Source organism: Pleurotus ostreatus, assembly GCF_014466165.1.
Source record: "Pleurotus ostreatus strain PC9 chromosome Unknown scaffold_1, whole genome shotgun sequence".
In the NCBI taxonomy this organism is placed as follows: Eukaryota; Fungi; Basidiomycota; class Agaricomycetes; order Agaricales; family Pleurotaceae; genus Pleurotus; species Pleurotus ostreatus.
The window spans coordinates 939,114-959,895 of NW_023503156.1; the positions used below are offsets into that span (position 1 = coordinate 939,114).

At 50.1% G+C, this 20,782-nt stretch overlaps 8 protein-coding genes across 8 annotated transcripts; 3 read left to right on the plus strand and 5 right to left on the minus strand.

Annotated features, from left to right (window-relative positions):
- Positions 1–3,437: 3,437 nt before the first annotated feature.
- PC9H_000312 (uncharacterized protein) lies at positions 3,438–5,160 on the minus strand (the record flags this gene model as incomplete). Its single annotated transcript, XM_036769974.1, has 6 exons — positions 3,438–3,596; positions 3,647–3,857; positions 3,903–4,497; positions 4,553–4,717; positions 4,770–4,897; positions 4,961–5,160. The coding sequence occupies 6 exons, from the start codon at positions 5,158–5,160 to the stop codon at positions 3,438–3,440; spliced, it is 1,458 nt and encodes a 485-aa protein (XP_036635819.1).
- Positions 5,161–5,741: 581 nt separating this feature from the next.
- MTG2 (GTPase of the mitochondrial inner membrane that associates with the large ribosomal subunit) lies at positions 5,742–7,624 on the minus strand (the record flags this gene model as incomplete). The annotated part of the gene is made up of 3 exons (XM_036769975.1): positions 5,742–7,276; positions 7,329–7,371; positions 7,430–7,624. The coding sequence occupies 3 exons, from the start codon at positions 7,622–7,624 to the stop codon at positions 5,742–5,744; spliced, it is 1,773 nt and encodes a 590-aa protein (XP_036635820.1).
- A 90-nt stretch (positions 7,625–7,714) lies between these two features.
- Positions 7,715–9,822, minus strand: PC9H_000314 (uncharacterized protein; the record flags this gene model as incomplete). The annotated part of the gene is made up of 7 exons (XM_036769976.1): positions 7,715–7,960; positions 8,017–8,131; positions 8,187–8,797; positions 8,851–9,024; positions 9,073–9,268; positions 9,322–9,522; positions 9,569–9,822. The coding sequence occupies 7 exons, from the start codon at positions 9,820–9,822 to the stop codon at positions 7,715–7,717; spliced, it is 1,797 nt and encodes a 598-aa protein (XP_036635821.1).
- Positions 9,823–10,119: 297 nt separating this feature from the next.
- On the plus strand, positions 10,120–10,650 carry PC9H_000315 (uncharacterized protein; the record flags this gene model as incomplete). The annotated part of the gene is made up of 4 exons (XM_036769977.1): positions 10,120–10,129; positions 10,208–10,325; positions 10,384–10,425; positions 10,629–10,650. 4 exons carry the CDS (start codon positions 10,120–10,122, stop codon positions 10,648–10,650), a joined length of 192 nt encoding a protein of 63 aa, XP_036635822.1.
- A 742-nt stretch (positions 10,651–11,392) lies between these two features.
- PC9H_000316 (uncharacterized protein) lies at positions 11,393–11,799 on the minus strand (the record flags this gene model as incomplete). Its single annotated transcript, XM_036769978.1, has 2 exons — positions 11,393–11,516; positions 11,570–11,799. The coding sequence occupies 2 exons, from the start codon at positions 11,797–11,799 to the stop codon at positions 11,393–11,395; spliced, it is 354 nt and encodes a 117-aa protein (XP_036635823.1).
- A 967-nt stretch (positions 11,800–12,766) lies between these two features.
- PC9H_000317 (uncharacterized protein) lies at positions 12,767–13,813 on the minus strand (the record flags this gene model as incomplete). The annotated part of the gene is made up of 5 exons (XM_036769979.1): positions 12,767–13,002; positions 13,054–13,155; positions 13,208–13,368; positions 13,420–13,694; positions 13,745–13,813. 5 exons carry the CDS (start codon positions 13,811–13,813, stop codon positions 12,767–12,769), a joined length of 843 nt encoding a protein of 280 aa, XP_036635824.1.
- A 983-nt stretch (positions 13,814–14,796) lies between these two features.
- PC9H_000318 (uncharacterized protein) lies at positions 14,797–17,123 on the plus strand (the record flags this gene model as incomplete). The annotated part of the gene is made up of 14 exons (XM_036769980.1): positions 14,797–14,920; positions 14,978–15,015; positions 15,081–15,140; positions 15,194–15,329; positions 15,381–15,478; positions 15,529–15,634; positions 15,692–15,764; positions 15,816–16,045; positions 16,102–16,168; positions 16,223–16,409; positions 16,462–16,628; positions 16,681–16,782; positions 16,835–16,882; positions 16,940–17,123. The coding sequence occupies 14 exons, from the start codon at positions 14,797–14,799 to the stop codon at positions 17,121–17,123; spliced, it is 1,620 nt and encodes a 539-aa protein (XP_036635825.1).
- Positions 17,124–18,322: 1,199 nt separating this feature from the next.
- PC9H_000319 (uncharacterized protein) lies at positions 18,323–20,656 on the plus strand (the record flags this gene model as incomplete). Its single annotated transcript, XM_036769981.1, has 14 exons — positions 18,323–18,446; positions 18,499–18,536; positions 18,589–18,648; positions 18,701–18,836; positions 18,891–18,988; positions 19,040–19,145; positions 19,198–19,270; positions 19,323–19,552; positions 19,610–19,676; positions 19,739–19,925; positions 19,984–20,150; positions 20,203–20,304; positions 20,364–20,411; positions 20,467–20,656. The coding sequence occupies 14 exons, from the start codon at positions 18,323–18,325 to the stop codon at positions 20,654–20,656; spliced, it is 1,626 nt and encodes a 541-aa protein (XP_036635826.1).
- Between the last annotated feature and the right edge of the window lie 126 nt (positions 20,657–20,782).

The window sequence follows — 20,782 nt, forward strand, 5'->3', positions numbered from 1 at the left end:
AACTGGCCTTGAAGCAAACCAGGCACGCCCATAACGTTATCCCAACAACCCTTCCAATAAAGTTCCTCCCCATTGCGCTTGGCGCTCCAGGGCACCCAAAGTTGACGCAGTGAGCACGATGCACCATTGGGACTCGGCAAGATATTTCACTAAAGTTGGCCTAACCACCACAGGCAAGGCAAGTAACCCAGAATCTCCGTGGCTCCTCTGTGCGTGAAGCTGAAAAGTCTGAAATTGCAGGGAGTTTGACGCTTACTGACGTCGCCGTCGCCGTCGCCGAGCTGGTGGCAATTATGTGACTTAGCAGACCCTGTCACACATTCGCGCCCTTTGAAGCTTAGTGCGATCGGAGCTTTTACTTACTTACCAGTCAGTCGTGGCGTCCGTGGTTACGTCCCCTGTCCATCGGCATAGCACATCTGCGGCATCTTGCCGCGGCACGGATGTACTTCTCAAGGACAATGTCCCACCAAGTACCATCGTAAGTGGCTCAAGATCTATTCAGTTCGTATCCGAACCGCTTCGTACACGCCCACGGCCTCAGGGGGTCGACTCGTTTCCCACTGTTTTCATACACCTTTCATTTCTTCCGAAAACAGGTTGGCGCAAATGGACATATCCGTGATCATTCTATTCTAGGAGATAGCAGCAATGTCTTTGATATACGATCTCGGAAGCACCGTCCCCGCGACACGTACGTTTACCGCTCACTCGTTCCGGCGGCCCATACTCGAGTCTGCCAAGTGCCAATACGAGCGTGCCGCATTCGCCGATCAGGACATCGCATACGATAAGTCTGGCATCCAGCTTAACATCACCTTCTAAACTCTTCAGGCTTCGTATTGCTACGGACTACTTCACCCGGTCACACGTGGCGAAAGTACATATCCTCACTTCGCCGCGTGTTACGACTACAGAAGTGTACAAACGCATCGCTCCGCATCGAAGCCAGGCCTGGCTAGGCCGTAGTTGATCAAGCCCCCACTAGCCTGCGTATCATCTCATCTACATGAAGTCGAAGGCGCAGTAACTCTTCTGCCAAAAATTATTAACAAAAGGGGGTGAGATCTTGAGAGCCCGTTCATGGAGTCTGGCTACTGTTATTTACCTTTGCGACTTCGTCGGCGTCGATTTGCCGGAGTACATAGGACATATAGCAGATATCCATATCCGGTTCCGATCGACAGCCTTTAATCAGCCGTTCGTGTATGGAGCTCATCCGAGTCTACATCCATCAGATATGTGCAAGTGCATAATGAGTCGGAGCTCGACTATCGACGGAACAATTCGAAGACGGGAATCAACTAGGAGAAGGTCAGTCTCGTATTTACCCCTTCCAACGTCCCCGCAGCCGGCGGCTTGATTTGCATATCTGTGGTGGCATCCATTCTTAACGCATCCGAGCCCTGCTATTGTTTCGAGAATTCATTCATCATTGCGCCAACCCTGCCGTTCCATGGGGCATGGGACAATATGATGCGCGGTTATTATTCATAGGAACCATATGACGTCGAGACCAGGCTATATACAGAGTTTGATAACAGCCCCTCCGTTATGATAACTCCTACATTGCAGTGCACGGTCATCATGGGGGAATGATAGCACTATACGTCCGAGGACCTTGTCAATCACCTGCTAATCTCCCAATACCACACACATCCCATCTAAACTATGAGTCAGGCGGGTGGGTGCCCTATATGGACTCATTCGGAAGAATGAATACTCATGCCCTCGCGTTGTGCTTCCGTTTAGGGGTACCCCCTCATGTATCTTTCATGGACTGCCCCATGATGGACGTTTTATCCCACAGATCGAGCTCGCCGTTACATAACGCCTACATATAGGGCGCATGAAGCATGCTAATACGACGGAGTGTCCAAGAACCTGGAAGCAGAACACCCAAACTAACCACGCTGTGTGTGTGGGATGCTTTTGGATTGGGTGATCCAGACCTTCGCGGGAGAAGTTTCGGTTTCGGGAACCAGCGCTACGACTCACATCTAACTGGATCTGTCGCGAAACAGCTTATCGATAGTTCCCCATACCCATATTGCCCGCACCAAAGAGTATTTCTCCGTGTTGGCGGGACCACTACCCTCCCTATCAATTATTGATTCCGCCTTACGGTAGGTTATGAGAATGCTTCGCTTCGGCTTCAATGCTTGACCGCTGATTTGATGGACAGTGTGAACAATAGATAAATTTAACCCATTGACTACGATGTCAAGATTCAAGAGAATCCAGAGAACACGACGCCACAAAGGTATCACCCCCATCAGCGTCTTCATCGATGCTTCTTCGATGATCGTAATGTAAGCTTAGACAGCTTCCCTCCCTTGTCAATGTTATGTATACTTCCAACCTGTTGTCCGGGTTAGTCGAGTGATAGGCTTCCACACGGAGTGTTGTTTGGATGGTTTGGGGTGCTAAGTGGAGCCGAACTGCTCGTCAACAGTATCTCACGGGGGGCATGAGAGTCAAGAAGCATGAATGTGTGGAGGTTAATTCTGACATGACGGCAACCGCGCGACAGGTCCTAGACTTCGTTTCCCCCTCGTTGACGCCAACGACGGGGCCGTTGTAACAATATCAATGCCACAAGCACGATACTGATGCCCTCTTCGTATGCCATGTGTATTGCAATTGCATTCCCCTTCATATGACGATTTATTGGCCGCCGTATTAATAGTCTATCAAACCAATAGTAGGAATTTCCCTGCAGTAATTCTTTCGAGGGTAAGTATTTCCTTAAACTAGCCGTAACGTGATGATTACGGTCAAGGGACTCAAGGGAGGGTACTTTCGCTATCAATAACGGTCGCGCCATGCATGGGAAGAAACTCCATGGAATTTCAAGGAATTTGTCGATGATTATTTTACTTCGTACCCTCTTTCACCTTTCCAAAGAAGCTTATATTATTAGCGTTGATTGGTTTGGCCTGTCTGCAACTAACGCCCAATCAAACTGTAGTCGAACTCCATTGTGAGAGGATATGGAGTGCTTCAGGGGTGGCCCTCATTGGGAGGACAAACGTGCAAGGGGTAAGACAATGACCAACAGCGTTGAGATCAAGTGGAACATCTGCGGCAGGCTCGGGGATGCACCTGAGTACGTATGGCGGCAGAATATCCTCGCGAGTTGTTTAGCCTATGTGTGAAGCCGGCGGCAGCATATCCTGCCCCTGTTCCTCTCCTGAACAAGGGCTGCAAGGAAGTACTGTTGAAGCGCTTGGGCCGCCAACAGATCAGACATTCATTCGAGCGCCGGCTGTTCGGGCATCGCTAGACAGGCCGATGTGTAGCGACTGCGTCCGGGATTGGAGCGGACGCACCAATCCGTTGGTTGGGCTTCCGTGGAACATTGGCAATAAAGCGGACAAGAGGGGCATGAATATTTATGCAGCGTAATTATAGACAGTACGAATCGCACTTAGCGCTTAACGTCGGCAGTTCAGCGAAGGATCCCATTCCTCGGACCCTACCCCGTTTGCAACGACGAAAAGACCTTTGGGATCGTACTGGAGTTTAATCAACCTTAGCCGTGTATAATGGGGGCCAAAGAATGTACGTTGAGGGTTCTCCTCAAATGGGAATGCCTGGGAGCAGAATGAGGATGAAACCATTCTGATCCAAGGCCCTGGCTCACCTCATTGAAGTAAGCGCCTGCTCCAGGAACTAGTGCTTCTAATTTCTTGACCTTGGAAGTAAGCCGCTGCCTAGCAGCGTCAATGACAGCGGCAGGCGCTCCTTCTCCCCAACCTTCAGAAACGACGACGTGGGAGATCGCTTTGCGCCAAGCGGGGTTGATACCTGCAGAGGAAGGCTTGCTTCTCGAGACTTCCCCTCCTGCGATGGCACTAGAAGCCGAGAATTAGGAATTAGTCCTGGTATGTGGCGTGAACACGTACTGCCATGAAGTGACACCGTCGATGGCAAGCAGCGCTTTTACCACCTTCTCGTGGTCACTCTTGACCAGGTCTGTAGGAATCAGACGAGATCCCAGGTATACATTTGTGCCGACCTGCTGGCCCCCACTGAAGAGCGCCTGGTACCACGAAAAGAACGAGTCGAAGGGCACCGTCAATGTTTGGGGGCCGGGGCTATCAGTGGATGCATTCCGTGCGAAATCAAAGAAAGGAAGCCATGTAACGTTAGCTGCCTCCCAGGAAGTGTTCAGGGCGATGTAGAAGGCATTAAGGCTAGAGTTGTCGAAGAACGAGTACCCACCCCAACCTGTCTCGGCAAGAGAAGGCTGGATACGGACGAATTCTGTAATGACACCTTTTGCGATCTCAGGCGATGTGAAATTGCCGCTGAAGAAGGCACCAACGAGGGGCAGTGAGGGGTGGGTTTGATATGTTACGGATGTGATGACCCCAAAGGTTCCTCCACCACCACCTCGCAAAGCCCAGAAGAGGTTAGGGTGACTATGGGCATTGGCGGCAATATGTCTCCCGTCAGCAACGACGATGGTAAATTGCAGAGCATTATCAACGCCTAAGAGAAGGAAGAATCAGTCAAAAGTCATGAGAAATGTGTGGAATTACTATACCCAAACCATGAGACGGACTAAGCGCACTATGGCCTCCTCCAGAAATCCAGCCACCAGCCGCCCCAACGGATGCCCGCGCCGACAGTCCGCCAACAAGAATACGACCGTGGGCTTCCACGGCATCATATGCTTCGTACCATTGTACGCCAGCGCCAAGTGTTATAACTTTGCGGATTATAGGTTAGTACGGAGAATGAGTAGCTATATATCGACGTACCATTGCTGTGGCTGGTGGAAGGACCAGCTCCAGCGGGCACAAATTTTTCGTGATATGTAATGTTCTTAAGATGGTGGGTCCAGATCAAGAAGGAACCTCGAGCCGTACTACGCCCAAGGTAGTCATGCCTGGGATATAGGTATGTTCGTCAAAAAACAATTTCCTCATTGGTCGGTCAACGGTCGACTGACCCGGTATTTTTCACGACAAGCCGTGAATTATGGCTCGACGCAAATTTCACCGCAGCTTGGATGTCTTCGATGGAACGAACATCTACGGCGATATTGGGTATGCTGCCTTGTTCGCAGGGGAATCCCAAGGCCGTATTTGAGTAGCAGGCATAAATGGTTCCGTTGTCGAATATATGGGTCTCCCAGTTGACGGATTGCATTGATCCTGCTTGGTCGGAGCGCCATCTCCCGTCGAAGGTGTTGGCGAGGAAGTCCGAGCAGTTGCTTGAAGACGGACCCTCTGTGTAACATGCCGATGCCGGGGGAACAGGATAGATCAGGGGTTGTGATATTTGAGACTCCAGCAGTGCGAAATGTGCATCAGAGGGCCAGCAACTCTGGCCATATAGGCAACAACACTGACGTCCGTCAACCTGTACACGCGACAAAGCTGCGAGACACGCTACCAGATACAGTACCTTAAAAAAGGACATCATATTGAGAGAACCATTTGCACACCGCTCGCTCGCTTTTATTCTACGGTGCAGCATCGCCTAAACTTACCGAGCTGTATGTTGAAGCTGTTGGGGTTCATTCCGCAGCTTTATATTAGATGACTGCGCATGGGAGCGCGAAGATCAACACAAGGTTCAACTCTAGGCACGGTGATAGATGCGAGTGAGAACAAGCATGATTTAAGCCAAGACTCAACAGCAAGTATAGATTAAAATAAGATTAATTGATTATATGCGTGCGCAGAACGACGAATTGAGTTGAAGTAGTCTAAGTGCAGCTTTTGGAATCACGGCGTCGACGTTTCTTCAAGCGAGGGAGCTGAAGGTGGGGAGTCAAGCTCCACGTTGTTTTCCATGGCGAGGCGTTCTGCTTCGACGTAGGACCGCATGAGCCGAACGACTTTCTTCAGATTCTGAGCGTATTTTCCGGAGACAGCCACCACATCGAGAGGACCCAAGTTGTCTTTGGCCCATTCCTCCAGGTGTTTAAGCTTCGTCTTGGCTTCCTCTACCTCAGCGGCGTCCCCCGTAGATGCCAGCAGATCGGCTTTGTTCGCAATCACTATCCTTGCTTTTTCGCTCATCCCAGGTTTGTACTGCTCCAACTCCTCCTTGAGTACCTTCAGTTCGTCCCAGGGCGCAGGCTGCGAGAAGTCCACAACATAAGCGAGGGCGAGAGATCGCTCCATAGCGCGCAAGAACGAGTGGCCAAGCCCTACATTGTCGGAAGCACGAGAGATGAGGCCAGGATTGTCTGAGATGGTAAACCGGAAATCCTCTACAGCATCGAAGTAGTGCCCTGAGCGCTGTGGCACTGCAGCTTCCGCAGAAAATGAATATGGGGAAGTTGATGTGATATCCTCCGCAGCAATTGTTTGGCGATCCAGGTCATGCCTAGCTTGGTCGTGCTCGCGTTCGACGGCCGTCTCGCCGTAGACAGCACCATGTTGCAAGCTGCCCTCGAATGTACCATCCTCGGCGACCCGGACGACACCTACGACAGGGTTCAGCGTTGTAAACGCGTAGCTCGCCACCTCGCTCTTGACGCGTCCACCGGTAAGCGCGCGAAGGAGAGTGCTCTTTCCGGCATTGGGCATGCCCACTAGCCCGATATCGGCGAGTAGTTTGAGCTCAAGAATGAGGGTAACGCGTTCGCCCTCTTGCCCACGCGTTGCGAATTTTGGTGAACGATTTTCAGCAGTTATGAAGTGGGTGTTTCCTAAGCCACCTTGACCACCGGAAGCAACCAAATGACCCGTGGGCTCCTGCCGCCTTGTACCTAGCGGTGCATCGATCGAGGTATCCTCTTTTATCTCTTTAGAAAGGTCCAAGTCGATAGGTGATTCAATGGCTCTTCTCCGCCTTTCCAAGCGGCGCTCGCGCTCTACCTTGTACATGTTTTGTTCTGCTTCCTTGAATGAGTCTCTTTCGACGTTGTCCTCAGCAGCGCGCGGGTAATGTACCCATCGATTTTCGCGCATTTTGTCCCGCTTCAATGCAGGAGGCAAACCCTCTAGCGCGGCTTCTTCTGCCTCCCACTCGTCCTGCGCTCGCAAGGGATGGTCCCTACCGAGTTCCCGAACCACCGTTCCAAGGGGGACTTTGATGATCGTCGGTGAGCCAGATTTGCCGCTCTGCCAAGTACCGCGGCCGTGTCCCCCAGCTTCGCCGCGTATCTTCTTGGAAATCGAGGACAATGTTGTCATATGCGGTGTTGGTATGATATAGACGTCGCCACCACGTCCGCCGTCACCGCCAGATGGGGGCCCATGAGGAACGAACTTTTCGCGATGGAAGGCCGCACATCCATTGCCACCATTTCCTTGGTGAGATTCAGCATTATCCCGGATGCAAATGGTCGGACACGCACACACCTCCTCGAACATTGACGATGAGATAGTCTAGAAAACTCTGGCCCTACAAGATTGCACCGTTCATGAGCATAAGCCCTATCATGAGCCCATTACCGACGCACCCCTTGCCTACGTTTCCATTCTGTTTTCCTCTGCCTATGAAGCTTCTCTCTGAGTGATTCTTTCTCTTCAGCAGTTAAGTCGCTGGTAATGGATGCATCAGATATTGATCTCGATAATGCAAGCTTCAGACGACGCGTGTAGCATGTTGTATCAGCGAGAGACGGTGTTCTCAAGCGAAGGAGAGAGAGTAACATGTAAATCGTGACCCTAACCCTTGGTTTGAAGTCACGATACAGACAGGGGCATTGGAAGGGGCATTGATGGTACAAAATAAATATTGAAGATTACAAGGAAGGTAAGAATGATGCAAGGGCGCCACGGCCGCGTTCGAAAGCCTCAGACAAAAACCACTGCACGCCAGACTGAGCAGGACACAACCTCCCGTCGTCCTTTTCGGACCATCGATCGCCACCGACAGCCGTCGCGCCATACAGCATCTGATCAGGATCCCACTTGTCTTTAATGGCCAGTAGCTTGTTATAGTGGGAGCCATAGAACGCCTGTTGCCAGTTGGGCTCGTACGGGTCAGCCTAGAGTAGCAGACTTGTGGTCAGAATTGAATTAGTAGATGAAGGCAATTGCAAACCTCGTTCAAGTAAGCGCCACCACCAGGCGTCAGTTCCCTCAGTAGACCAACGTATGCGGTTATCTTGTTCAGCTTTCCTTGTATGGCAGGCCAGTCGTCGAGGTCGTTCCACAACCTATAGAGAAACTTCAGTCAAGAGAATCGCGTACTACACTGCTATTCGAGCTTACAACTGGATACCGAAGGCACGTTCAGCCTCTCGCCATGCAGGATGCACCGCATTGTCCGGGTTGCCAGCGACTTTCAATGTCGGCCGAATCGCAATATCGAATGCCCCAGCGCCGTCTTCCACCATCTCCCTAACCGCCTTCGTCAACTGCTTGAACTTCTTCCCTTCAACTCCATCCCGGTTATCCCACAGCTCCCTAGGCAACAACCGATTCCCAAAGTAAAATAACCCAACTCCAAACAACTCAGAAGGCCACAGCTCTTTATATGCGGGGAGGAAATCCGGATACGTCTTGTAATCCACCTTGTGGGGGATCCGCAGGGAAGACAGTTTGTCGACGAAGGGTTGTAGGAGCGTTATGATAGAGCGGGAGGTGCCGTTTGGAAGGAAGACTGCGGGGAGGTCGAACTTTTCATTGGAGTAGAAGGCGAAACTCGTTGCGCCGATGTCGGTGAAGGAGGGCGTCATGGCCTGGTAGAAATCAATCGCTTCCCACCAGGTGTCGTCGGATATCTTGTCTGACTTGGAGAAGCCGATGCGACCGCCAGCAATGGGAATATCTGGGAATGCTTTCACTGTAACTGTCCAAAGGATTCCGTATGTCCCACCTCCCTGGAGCAAGGATGTTCAGTACGGAGCGTAGTAACAGAAACCGGAGAACATACACCGCCGCTCATTGCCCAGAAAAGGTCAGAATTCTCAGTTGGGGAGGCCCTGACGAATTCACCAGTAGTTGTGATGACCTCCATGGACAACGTCTGGTCAGCTGCAAGTCCGTACAAGGACCCAAATGGCCCATGTCCGCCCCCCTGGATATACCCGCCGCTAAAGCCCACCGTCTGAAACATCTTAAACACGTTTCCGAGTACGATAGTATGCACACGTACCGGACAGACACCACTGACCACGACCAGCCCTCGGGTATTCGCTTCCTCATACGTTTGCTCAACGGGGACACCAGCTTGCATTTTGACTGCTGGCCCCCTGTAGTTACTTCCCTCGTAGTCATCAAACCATTCGGTGAGACGGAGGTGGCCCATCCACACTGCCAATGCCTGGGAGCCGGTGGACTTGCCCATGTAACTGAAACCTGATGAGCGGGTTATAGTTTGAACGAGTGTAAACCACAGGCCTACTCGTGTCCAGTATTTCTCACTACGAAACGCAAATTATGTTCCTTAGCAAACTTGACCGTGGAAATGACATGCGTTGGTGAAGCAACTTTGACCGAGTATGCGACATAATTGCCGATTGCACACGGAGCGTCAGGCTCGGTGAAAGGATCACAGCTCTTGTTCGCAAACAAGGGCGTCTGAATGGCTGACGAGCTCTTCTCGCTACAGAAGGTCGGTTATTTATACGCTCTGCGCAGCTTACACTTACAGATATTGTGGTGAATGCCACTGCTTCCTGACTTCGTTGCACTGTTCTTCGTCAAAGTGTGGATGGTGACACGCAATCGCGACCGGTCTCGAACGAATCAAAAGACCATCGACAGTCTTATTCAGTTCATCCCAGACGTGAGGTTCAGGCCAACTAGGATCGCCAGGATAAGTCCTGCATTTCTGTGGAGACCAGAGAAAGGACACCCCAGCGATCAGGATGGCCAACACTGCGAGAGACTGACGGGTCGACATGAGAGTTTGGGAGCAAGCCGCGATGCACCCAGTCCTGTAAGCACCATCGAACAGCACGGCTTCTCACGAAGGTAAATAGAATGGGCGGTGAATTGCATTGATGTAAAATGAGGTGCAGTGGGTTCAGTATCAATGATGGAAGTCAAGAACTGTGATTTCTCCCACGCTAACAAAACAAGCTCACACAGTCACCAACTCCTCCTCGGGATTCCCCGAAACCCTAATGCTGCAGCTGTACAGTCGCTGACTGATTCGTCTCCCAGTATTGACCGCTGTCGAACGCAACCTCAAGACAACATGGGAAAAGGTCAATTCGTGTCCTGCAGTTCAAGGGCGTTGTATCTGACGATGAGCTCCCCTTGATCCCCCATCTCGTCGTATACAGTTCACGGATCGCTCGCCCGCGCTGGTAAAGTCAAGTCGCAAACACCGAAGGTCGACAAGACCGAGAAGAAAAAGACACCAAAGGGCCGTGCCAAGAAGCGCATTCTCTACAACAGACGGTGAGCTTTGGATTGCTATGAATTCGATGGAGCTGTGGCTGATTTCTACGCGACTTAGCTTCGTGAATGTAACAACACTACCAGGTGGCAAACGCCGAATGTGAGTATTCGAATTTCCAGTTCAAAGGACTCTGCATCTCCTCTATGTGATGATATACCGAATCAAGCATAGTTCACACTGAATAACCAAGTGTTGACAACAATTCATCTAAATGTCTTTCGCTCCTATCTGATCCTTTTCCAATCATCCCTTCATATATCCTCTACTCCCCTACGTTTGCTGACCGCACTCCCAACTTATAGGAACCCCAATCCCGAGAAGTAAAATAATCGTCTTCCCATTCCCCGGTGTACACACCAGAGGCATGTCCGTGCCGTCGTTTCGCGACCGATGAGGGTAGGGATATCTTGGCTGGGGGAGAGGGCCCTATCTGTTTTATTATTCACGCACGTTTCCATGCATTACATCCTCATGCTATCGATTATGCCCAATCCAAGCCATGCAATACTTCCCACACCCACCATCTTCGTGATCAACGAAGCATCTATCGAATGATGTACAGCAGCTTTCATTTGATCTACATCGTCAGTCTCTAGTACACTGACGATTTCAAGCGTCAGCCAACGATACTGAAAGTCGACCACAGGCGTATCCGTCGTCATTTAGCCTTTAGTTAGGGTTCAATCGAACGTATATTTGACCTACTGTACAGGTGTTTTACAGTGATAAGTACACATAATGGTTTAACGATAACGGGCCGACATAAGGCATAACTACAGGATCGAAGCGTGGTCGATATAGATTTTGTTGCTTGTGGGAAGCGCGCATGGGATCAGCGAGGGCGTCAGGAAGGGGCATATTCGTTTGGAGAGCGACATAATGATGGCACTCTGAACTCGGATTAGCGACATGGATCCATCTGAAAACAATTCAGCCTTTGAGAGTTGAGGTGGACAGACGTAAGATGGTGGACTCACATTCGGGAAATAAATAACTCGTCAATCAAGATACTACTTTTCAGCTTCAAGAAGGATCGTCGAAAACATCTGGACGGGGCGAGAAGTAGTCAACAATGCTCGGCGTTCGCATTTGCCTCCTCGCCGATCTCCTTCTTAGACTCTGCTGACCGACAGTCACAGTCGAGCCACTCCTCAGTGTTGACTGGCTCTGTCCATAATGCTCCCGCCTTGCTAGACAGCCTGGATCAATTCCCTGGTCGTGCTGAAGCCTAAAGTAAACACACGCACTCGAAGAGCCAAAATTAGATGTCATGGATCTAGTTTTCCTGCGCTGTCTTTTGCTGTATTCGACGTAGCCTCCACGTCTCGGGGGCTCGAAGGGTGTTCCGACATCGTAGTCATGTTCTTTGGGCACCGAATTACGCTGCGCCTGTTTCTGCTGGTCCGCAAGTTCGTCGTCGATTCGCGGGGCACATCCACAGAGTCGAAGCAGCAAGGTCAGACAGCGAGGCATGAGTGGCGTGTGCTCGACCGAGGAGTGAAGCCAAGAAGTGGATTGAACAACAGCTCAGACGCGCGCGCAGGTTTTGTATATATTGGAAGGCTTATCGATTGGTAGAATATAATTAGCGGAAGAAAAGCTGTCAGTGTGGCGTACGTACGGATGGCCATGGCTATACCCATGTCAAGGAGATATTCGCCTCACGCAGCGCTACTTCGCAGTACCAGCATAGGGGTAGGCGTTCGGATATGAAGACCCAGAAAGACAAGGGAGTTGCAGTTGCTACCAGCACAATTGCCCGACGGCTTCGATTAGAAGGCTCCACACGTACGATGGAAAGAAATTAGACGTACATCCTTTGAGCATTTTGAGACGAAGGACATGAGGCGCAGAGGAAACGTAAAAATGTCTTTACCGCCCTGATCTCGTGTTGATAGTGCCAGCTCACGCGCTGAGACTGTATAAGGACAAATGGGAGGTGAGACATTGATGGATTGTATGAGATACATAGGGTGTAGTGGATACCCGGGGACTGTTGTGATCGGAGGTAGGCGTTGAAGAAAGGAAGCATACAGAGCGAATCGCCTGAGAATGAACGTGGGACAAGTAGCAAAGTGTAAAGACCGGGTCTATAGGCGTCCACAATAGATGAACACCCTCGTTTTTATCGAGCAGACGGGGGGTGACAGTAAGGCCTAGGCGAGTTTTGGTGAATAGGTACGCGGCTGACTGGGGGCTTGTCGATGGACCCGATGCCGTTGATCTGAGTAATAGATAATAATTGGGGGGTATACGAGGATCACCGGCATCTGGTTGCAGGAGAAGAATGATGGAAGTGACTCAGGACGTTTGTTATTAATACCCACGTCTTCATAAGAATTTGGTGTCCAAGAAAATCGGGGGTTCGAAATGTCTTCCCTGTTTGAATGAGAGAAGAACCGCGTCCATCCAGGCCTAGGCTGCAGGCAGTGATCCCGGGTTATAGCTCAATCGTCTCCTTGGGTTTGAATTTGCGACCAGCTCTGTCGGCGGCTCTGAATCGAAATTGATTACCATACAAATCCAGCTCGATGTGCGGTCCGTCTAAAACGGTCTCAGTCTTGACATTCTCTGGCTCCACTGGGAGAGGCGAAGGAACTCCTGCCGAGTGCGTCGGCGACAACACGGAGTACAGAGGCACAGCGAACGTAAAGATCGCGTTCTGTTTGGGTATTACTAGCGGCGATTGTTATTAATGTCACCAAAGCTGAAACAAGACACACTGACATTTGACGCGATTGTCCTTCGTGATCACCTTAAACGCGTTCTCTGACTCAAGTATTACAATGCCTGAGAGACCGATCAGGCATGGGTTTTTACTCTGCTTCACTGATTCAACCGAGATGAGTTCGGGGTAATCGCGCAGAACTCGTTCGCCAACCTGTCATTATGGAACCGTGAAAATCAGCCTTGAGCAGCTTGGGATGCATGCTAGCTGCACTGGGTGCCGCATTGGCAGAGAGTGTGCCAGGGCTCGCAAGGCCAAGCAGTTCGGACATATATCCTTGCCACAGATGATGCAAGGGCAGGAACAGGTTCCATCTGCACGCCGGTCGTGTTAGCCACCACTACTGATTAAGTGTGCGTACTTACTTTGCTTGAGACTCATCAAGCCGCCAAACTCCTTTCGACCGAGCACCTTTCTTGCCCAGCACGCCTGCTATCCTCTCCTTTTCAGCTTTCTTCCTGGTCTTCTTCTCTAGGCGCTCCTTCTTCACGCGACTGTCGCGAACTGGGTTCTCGAGGAGGAGTTGCCTGTTTTTCACCCGTTGTTCGTATATTGTAGCCGGATCCGTGTTCGCGGTCAGATTCGCTTGAACATACATTGGAGTGTACGGATCCTTCGACGTGAGTTTCAACTTCTGGTTCTATTGCCCAGGTAAGTTACGAGCTACTAGCTGGTTGAGCCCTAGCTTACTCGAATGGGGGGAAGAGGTTTGTATAAATCGACGACAACGTTGTCGCGACTTTCAGAAGTCGACGCCATTTTGGAAGTCGTCTTGAAGGTGTAGATTGCCAAATAAGGTGATAGTCGTCGATGCCCATGTATGTGACAGTTCGTGACCGACTTGCTTTCACTTCAACTCAGTGATTCTCAGCCCGAGAGCCATCAGCCAGCATTAGTCTCAGGGGAACCACAGTAAGGACATCTCGCAAACAGGCTTTCTTCGCATTTACGAACTCTTTTTTCCCAGATTAAAATGCCGTGATCCAGCATGGAGAACGGCGTTGACGTGGAAACAACATGAGGCGCTCACACCAACTTCCATTGAAGTTCCAGGCCGAGCCGACCCTTCAATGGAGAAGAGTCCGTTCCCAGTCATTTCGAGGAGTCTGAGCGGTGAAACCGCTCACCTCAACTTCAAGGGGACTTCTTGCTGTTCTGCTACACAACTGAGATGTGATACCGCACTTCCAAAGATCTAGGGTTAATGTGAATTTCCGCACAGTTTACATCCTGGTTCCAACGGCGAGCCGTGAGCCGTTTCTCTCTTGCGGATTTTACACTCCTTCGATACAACGTCTGGATCCTTTCTCGCTCACGCACAATACTCGCCGACACTGATGGCCATGCTTCGAAAAATGATCACACTCGTGTACTGGCACGAACCCTTTGGAATGACGTTCCAACACGGGCACAGCATATCGTACCGAACTCGGTGGGATTCACACAACAAACTCCAGTCAATCGGGGAATGACAAGGTCAGTTTCCACGGTTAGTTCTTTTACGACCACAGGCTGACATACAAACAAGTAGATAGTAGTAGATGATGCACAGTTTATTGGGTCATCGGCCCCGCGCGAAGCAATGTTCGAGTCACAGTACGAGAAAGAAGCGCAAATTCTCGGCGATCGTACGACAGCGGCAAATTGGAATCCCCCACGCCAGAGGGATAGCGAAACCGGGTATGTAGGAGCTGAGCAGTATTTAAGGTGATCCCTCGAGGCAAGTTGAGCGATAAGATACAATGAATTACCTTCTTCTAGGAGCTGGACTTTCATTCGTCGCTCTACTGAGAGTGATATACCGTCGATACACCCGTATCTCTGTTCGCCATGTCCCTGGACCTCCGCCTGCATCTTTTCTTCTTGGTGAGCGATGTGTTCGTCGTATTGAACGCCATGATGCTGACTTTTATCTTATCTTAGGCCATATGCGTGAATTTCACCAGAGGCCCGTAGGCGAGGTATACAGCCGTCCTTTAACAGTCGTCTTTGTCGAGGCTTGACTTTCGTTCATAACCCCCACTAGGCAGATTTTGAATGGCAGGAAAGATACGGCGACGTAGTCAGGTTTAACGCAGCATTCGGGGTAATCACTCAGGCCGTCCAATTGTCGGTCCAATACGCTGACGCATGGTTTAGGAGGACCGACTCCTCGTCATGGACCCCAAGGCCTTGCAATACATCTATCAGACCTCTGGATACAATTTCCCAAAGCCAGGAGCAAGCAACGAGCTGACGCGGATCGTCACAGGAAACGGAATCCTCGTTGCTGAACGTCAGTGCCCCACCGTACAGCCGTACCGAAGCTAACATTTTCTTGATGAAGTGGATGTTCATAAGAGACATCGCAAGGTCCTCCTCCCTGGCTTTGGTGGTCCAGAGTCTCGAGCATTTTGGCCGATATTCTACAATTATGCTACTCAGGTGCGTAGGTTGCGAGCAAGCTGGGTAGCGTGGTAGTGACCACTTATCAGTTGAGCTCTAAATGGAAGGACCTCATAAGCGCGTCCTCGAACCAGGAAGTCGTCGTAGACATTCCGCGCTGGACGTCTCGCGCAATGTTGGATGCTATCGGTGAAGGTGGGCTCCATTACAGTACCGGATTGCACGGACGGAAAACCTTACGACCTTCCACAGCTGCGTTCGATTATCAATTCGGGGCTTTGACTGATGCAGAAACGCCCCTCAGCAAAGCGTACTTTGGGCTTCTGTAAAGAACTCCTTCTCTCCTTATTATAACTTGTGTTGACATAACGTACAGGTCGGAGACATTCGGTTCATTACCCGATGCCGCAATATTCACGCAGAATCTCTGGGCATACCTACCTTCACAGTGTCTACGTCTCATTTCGAAGTACACTCCTGGTATGACTCTAAAGCACGCACAATACACAGAGAAGATCTCCTTGGACGTGGCTAAGAAGCTTGTGGAAACGAAGACACAGGAATTACTTCAAGGCGAAGGCAATCGGGACATTATGAGCTTGCTTGGTATGTGGTTAGCCGTTTTCACTCAAATACAAGGCTTGACGAAAGTGATCTCGCAGTCAAGGCCAATAACTCAGAAAAGGACAACGCGAAACTGAATGAGGACGAGCTCTTTGCTCAAATGAGGTCCGTCGGTATTGATTGCCGGAAGCATAATTTTCATTTTGACGCCGAACATAGGACCATCATGTTGGCGGGACACGACACCACGGCAAACACAGTTAGTTGGACGCTCTTGGAGCTGGCCCAACACCCAGAAATGCAGCAACGCCTCCGCCAAGAAATTTGGGACAAGCAACTAGCCCTTGGACGTGAATTTGAGTATAGGGATCTTGAGACGATGCCATATTTACAAGCTGTGGTCAAGGTATTGCTCCACCGTAGCTTTTCGAGTTTACCTCAAACTGACGATCTATCAGGAGTCTCTACGTTACCATCCAGTAGCACCCATGACCCAACGGGAGGCCGGCCGCGACGACGTCCTGCCTCTTTCGAAACCCATCACTTTGACTACTGGCGAAGTGGTGCATGAATTGCCCATTCCTAAAGGCCAGAAGCTCGCCCTTTCTATTGCTGGGTACAATAGGTGAACATTGCCCAAAAATGTACGCTAACGTTGAAGGCTGACATATTTATAGGAACAAGGACGTTTTCGGAGAAGATGCACACGTATTCAACCCAGATCGCTGGCTGTCCAACTCGCCCAAGAACACTGTCAACGTAGGCGTGTACTCTAACCTGTATGTTACAGTTAAACCGTGCTGTGTATATTTTTACTCATACTTTCGTCAGGCTTACGTTCGCTGGTGGTCTGCGTGCTTGCATCGGCTTCCGTTTCGCGTAAGACATCCATTCTGGTATTTCAAGCAAGGCCTATTGACAATCATCAATTGCCAGGCTTACTGAATTCCAGGCCTTCTTGGTTGAGCTCGTTGGGACATATGAATTCTCAATGACCAAGGAAGCCAGAAGCGTCCGGCGAGAACCATGTGGTGTTATGGCCCCCTTCATTGAAGGTCAAAGCGGTAAGGAAGTCCATCTGCCCCTGAGAATCAGGCTTGCTCCTAAGGGTGCCGAGTAAATTGCATGGGTGAATGCAAACTGTAGAACTCTTGCGAATCGCTCTTGAATCCGACGTATGTAAAGTATCTCGCGTTGACAATGAAATCGTCCGTTTTGCAGACCAAGTTAAATAGAGGATCACGTGATTATCTGGTTGGGCCGTCCTGCCATCTCCCCCTGTATCAGACACTGTCTTTTCTTTTCTCAACCCCTTCCTTCTTTTCATGGTTTTCACGAAATCCAATACTACCGTAGGACTTAGCAACAGAATATTTGAGTCTACTCGCTCAAAACGGGCAGATGCTCCTAAAGTCAATGGCGCCATTCCGGAAATCTTTAACACTTTCGAGGTATAGATTCTCTAAAAAGGTTGATGAAATAACGCGTTTCTGCTGATTCGTGACATGCTCGGTTAATATTGCGGTAAAGATTGGTAAGAACTCACAAAGAGATTGGAATATGTAGCTAATGAGCATCCGTCCAGATAGATCCCATTTTAGCTAAGTGGTATGAAGAATTGCTTCGAACAGCATGGAATTCATCGCAGTCCACTTTCAAACAACATCTGGACCTCGCTGATGGCTCTCTGAACGGGCTGTTTAGGATCCACACCGCTCACCTACCTTTATAGAAGAGAATCTCTGCTGTCATCGCCCACAACAAAGGCTCCATTCAGGTTCTTGAGACACTTTCTCTAACTTTACATGATCCTGTTGCCAGTGGTACACATTATCCCACCTGGTTCTCTCTCTCGTGCGGCTTCTCTTCCTCTTCACACAAGACGTATACATCCTACAAAGACTGGAACCCTCCGCGTGTGTCACGCCGTAAGCGAATAATTGGACCTGGGAGCCGATGGCTACGCTTTGCCCAATTATCACTCTTTGGGATGTCTTTTCTACACGGATACGCCGCGTTATACGGAATTCGAAGCATATTCGAAGTGTATATTCCATTCGACCGGGAAATGACAAGGCCAGATTCCACGATCAGGTTCTTCACTACTACGGGCTGGCCTGCAAATGCACAGTTTAGTCTGCGGTGCCGCGAGTAGCAAGGTTGGAGTCATGATGAATCCTTCAGCAAGAGAGAAGGCCCGTCGTACGTCAGCGGTGGATCTTAATTCTCCTATGCTAGTGGGATGAACAAATCGGGGGTATGCTGGAACTGACCAGTATATAAGGTGGTGATTCTGGGTGGGTTAGACGGCAACTAAAAATGTCTTATCGTCTGCTAGCAGCTGGGGTTGTCTTGGTCGCTCTGCTGAAAGCGATATATCATCGTCTTACCCGTATCTCTGTCCGCCATGTACCTGGTCCCCCATCTCCGTCTTTCTTTATTGGTGAGTTTCGTGCTCTTAGACCACAAAACCACGACACTGATTGTTACCCTAGGTAATATGCGAGAATTTCACCAAAGACCTGTAGCCGAAGTAGGCCGCCCATCCCTTTTAGCACTTGACCTTTGCTCATAACATTTACTAGGCGGACTTCGAATGGCAAGCAAAATACGGCGACATAGTCAGGTTTAAAGCGGCATTCGGGGTAACTATTTGAACCGACTAGCTTTTCGAGTCAATGCTGACGGATACATTAGGAAGATCGTATCCTCGTTATGGACCCCAAAGCCTTGCAATATATTTATCAGACGTCTGGATACAACTTTCGGAAACCAGCAGAAATAAACGAGTTATCGCGGATCATCGCTGGAAATGGAATTCTTTCTGCTGAGTGTCAGTATCCCCCACATTTCCTTCTTGATAGAAGCTTATACTATCTTGACGTAGTGGATGTTCATAAGAGACACCGAAAGGTCCTACTTCCCGGATTTGGTGCCCCGGAATGCCGAGCGTTTTGGCCAATATTCTGTTATCATGCCACTCAGGTGCGCAGAATATGAGTGGGCCTGGCGACGCGACAGTGACCATGTATTCAGTTGAGCTCCAAATGGAAGGACATTATAAGCACTTCCTTAAACGAAGAAGCAGTTGTGGATGTTCCGCGATGGTCTTCTCGTGTCATGTTAGATGCTATCGGAGAAGGTGTGCATCATTCCCTGGCTGTATAGACGGGCCATCTAATAGATGCACGCAGCTGCGTTTGACTACCGGTTCGGGGCAATGGATGATGATGAAACGCCTCTCAGCAAGGCATACTCTAGGCTTGTGTACGGACATCTTGCTTTCGTTCTCATCAATCATGCTGACCCGAGTGTATAGATCGGAGACATTCGGCGCTTTACCCGATGCTGCAATATTCACGCAGAACCTATGGGCGTACATACCTTCAGAGTGGCTACATATTATTTCCAGCTATACTCCTGGCATGGACTTCACGCTTGCGCGACACACAGAAAAGATCGCGACGGATGTGGCCAAGGAGCTTGTGGAAATAAAGACAAGGGAGCTGCTTCAAGGGGGGATGAACCGGGATGTTATGAGCTTGCTCGGTGCGTTGCTCGGTTGTTCACACCCGGGGAGGAGACATCGCTGAGGTGTTCTCAAAGTCAAGGCCAATACAACGGAGAATGATAGCGCGAAGTTGGATGAGGATGAACTCTTGGCCCAGATGAGGTTCGTAAGCCCTTACTAGTCCCATGCGCGATCTCTATCTCTATTTTCATCATTGACGATAGGACCATCATGTTGGCGGGACACGAGACCACGGCGAACACCGTCAATTGGGCCCTTCTTGAGTTGGCCCGACACTCCGAAATACAGCAACGCCTCCGCCATGAAATATGGGCCAAGCAAACAGACCTCGGACATGAAATTGGTGTTGGGGACCTCGATTCGATGCCGTATTTGCAGGCTGTGATTAAGGTATTGGCCGACTGCTGGTCTCGAAAATTCCTTACTGATCTGACGATCCATTGATCAGGAAACTCTGCGCTATCACCCTGTGTTGCCTGTGACCCACCGTGATGCCGGCCGTGATGACGTTCTACCTCTTTCGAAACCTATCCGTTTGACAACCGGCAAAGTCCTGCATGAATTACCCATCCCCAAAGGCCAGAAGCTTACGCTGTCCATTGCTGGGTACAATAGGTGATCATGGATTCAAATGCTGCAACGAACCCAACGGCTGATCTTTCTGTAGGAACAAGGATATTTTCGGCGAAGATGCGCACGTATTCAACCCAGATCGCTGGTTATCTGGCTCCCCCAAGAATTCTGTCAATGTAGGTGTATACTCTAACCTGTGAGTTATATTTCCACCGTAAAACCTGAACGTATTCACTGATGTACCCCTTCTCCAAGGCTCACGTTTGCTGGTGGCCTCCGCAGTTGCATTGGCTTTCGCTTCGCGTAAGATAATCTTTCGCATTTCGAGATCGGCATGTTGACATTCATTAACCGCCAGATTACTTGAGTTCCAGGCATTCATGATTGAGCTCGTTGGGACGTATGAGTTTTCTTTGACACAAGAAGCTGAGAATATTCGGCGAGAACCGTGCGGCACTATGACTCCCTTCATCGAAGGCCAAAGCGGTAGGGAGGCCCATCTTCCGCTCAGGATCAAGTTTGCTTCCAAAAGTGCCGAGCGCTTGTAGGAGGTCTTATCTTGAGTGGATTTGTCCCGTACATACAAGCAGTTAAATCTAGAATTATGCAGTTGAGAATGGAGTGCACGTGTCGAGGACCCAGTCGGCTCGTTTAGCTCCATCTTTACCTCGAAC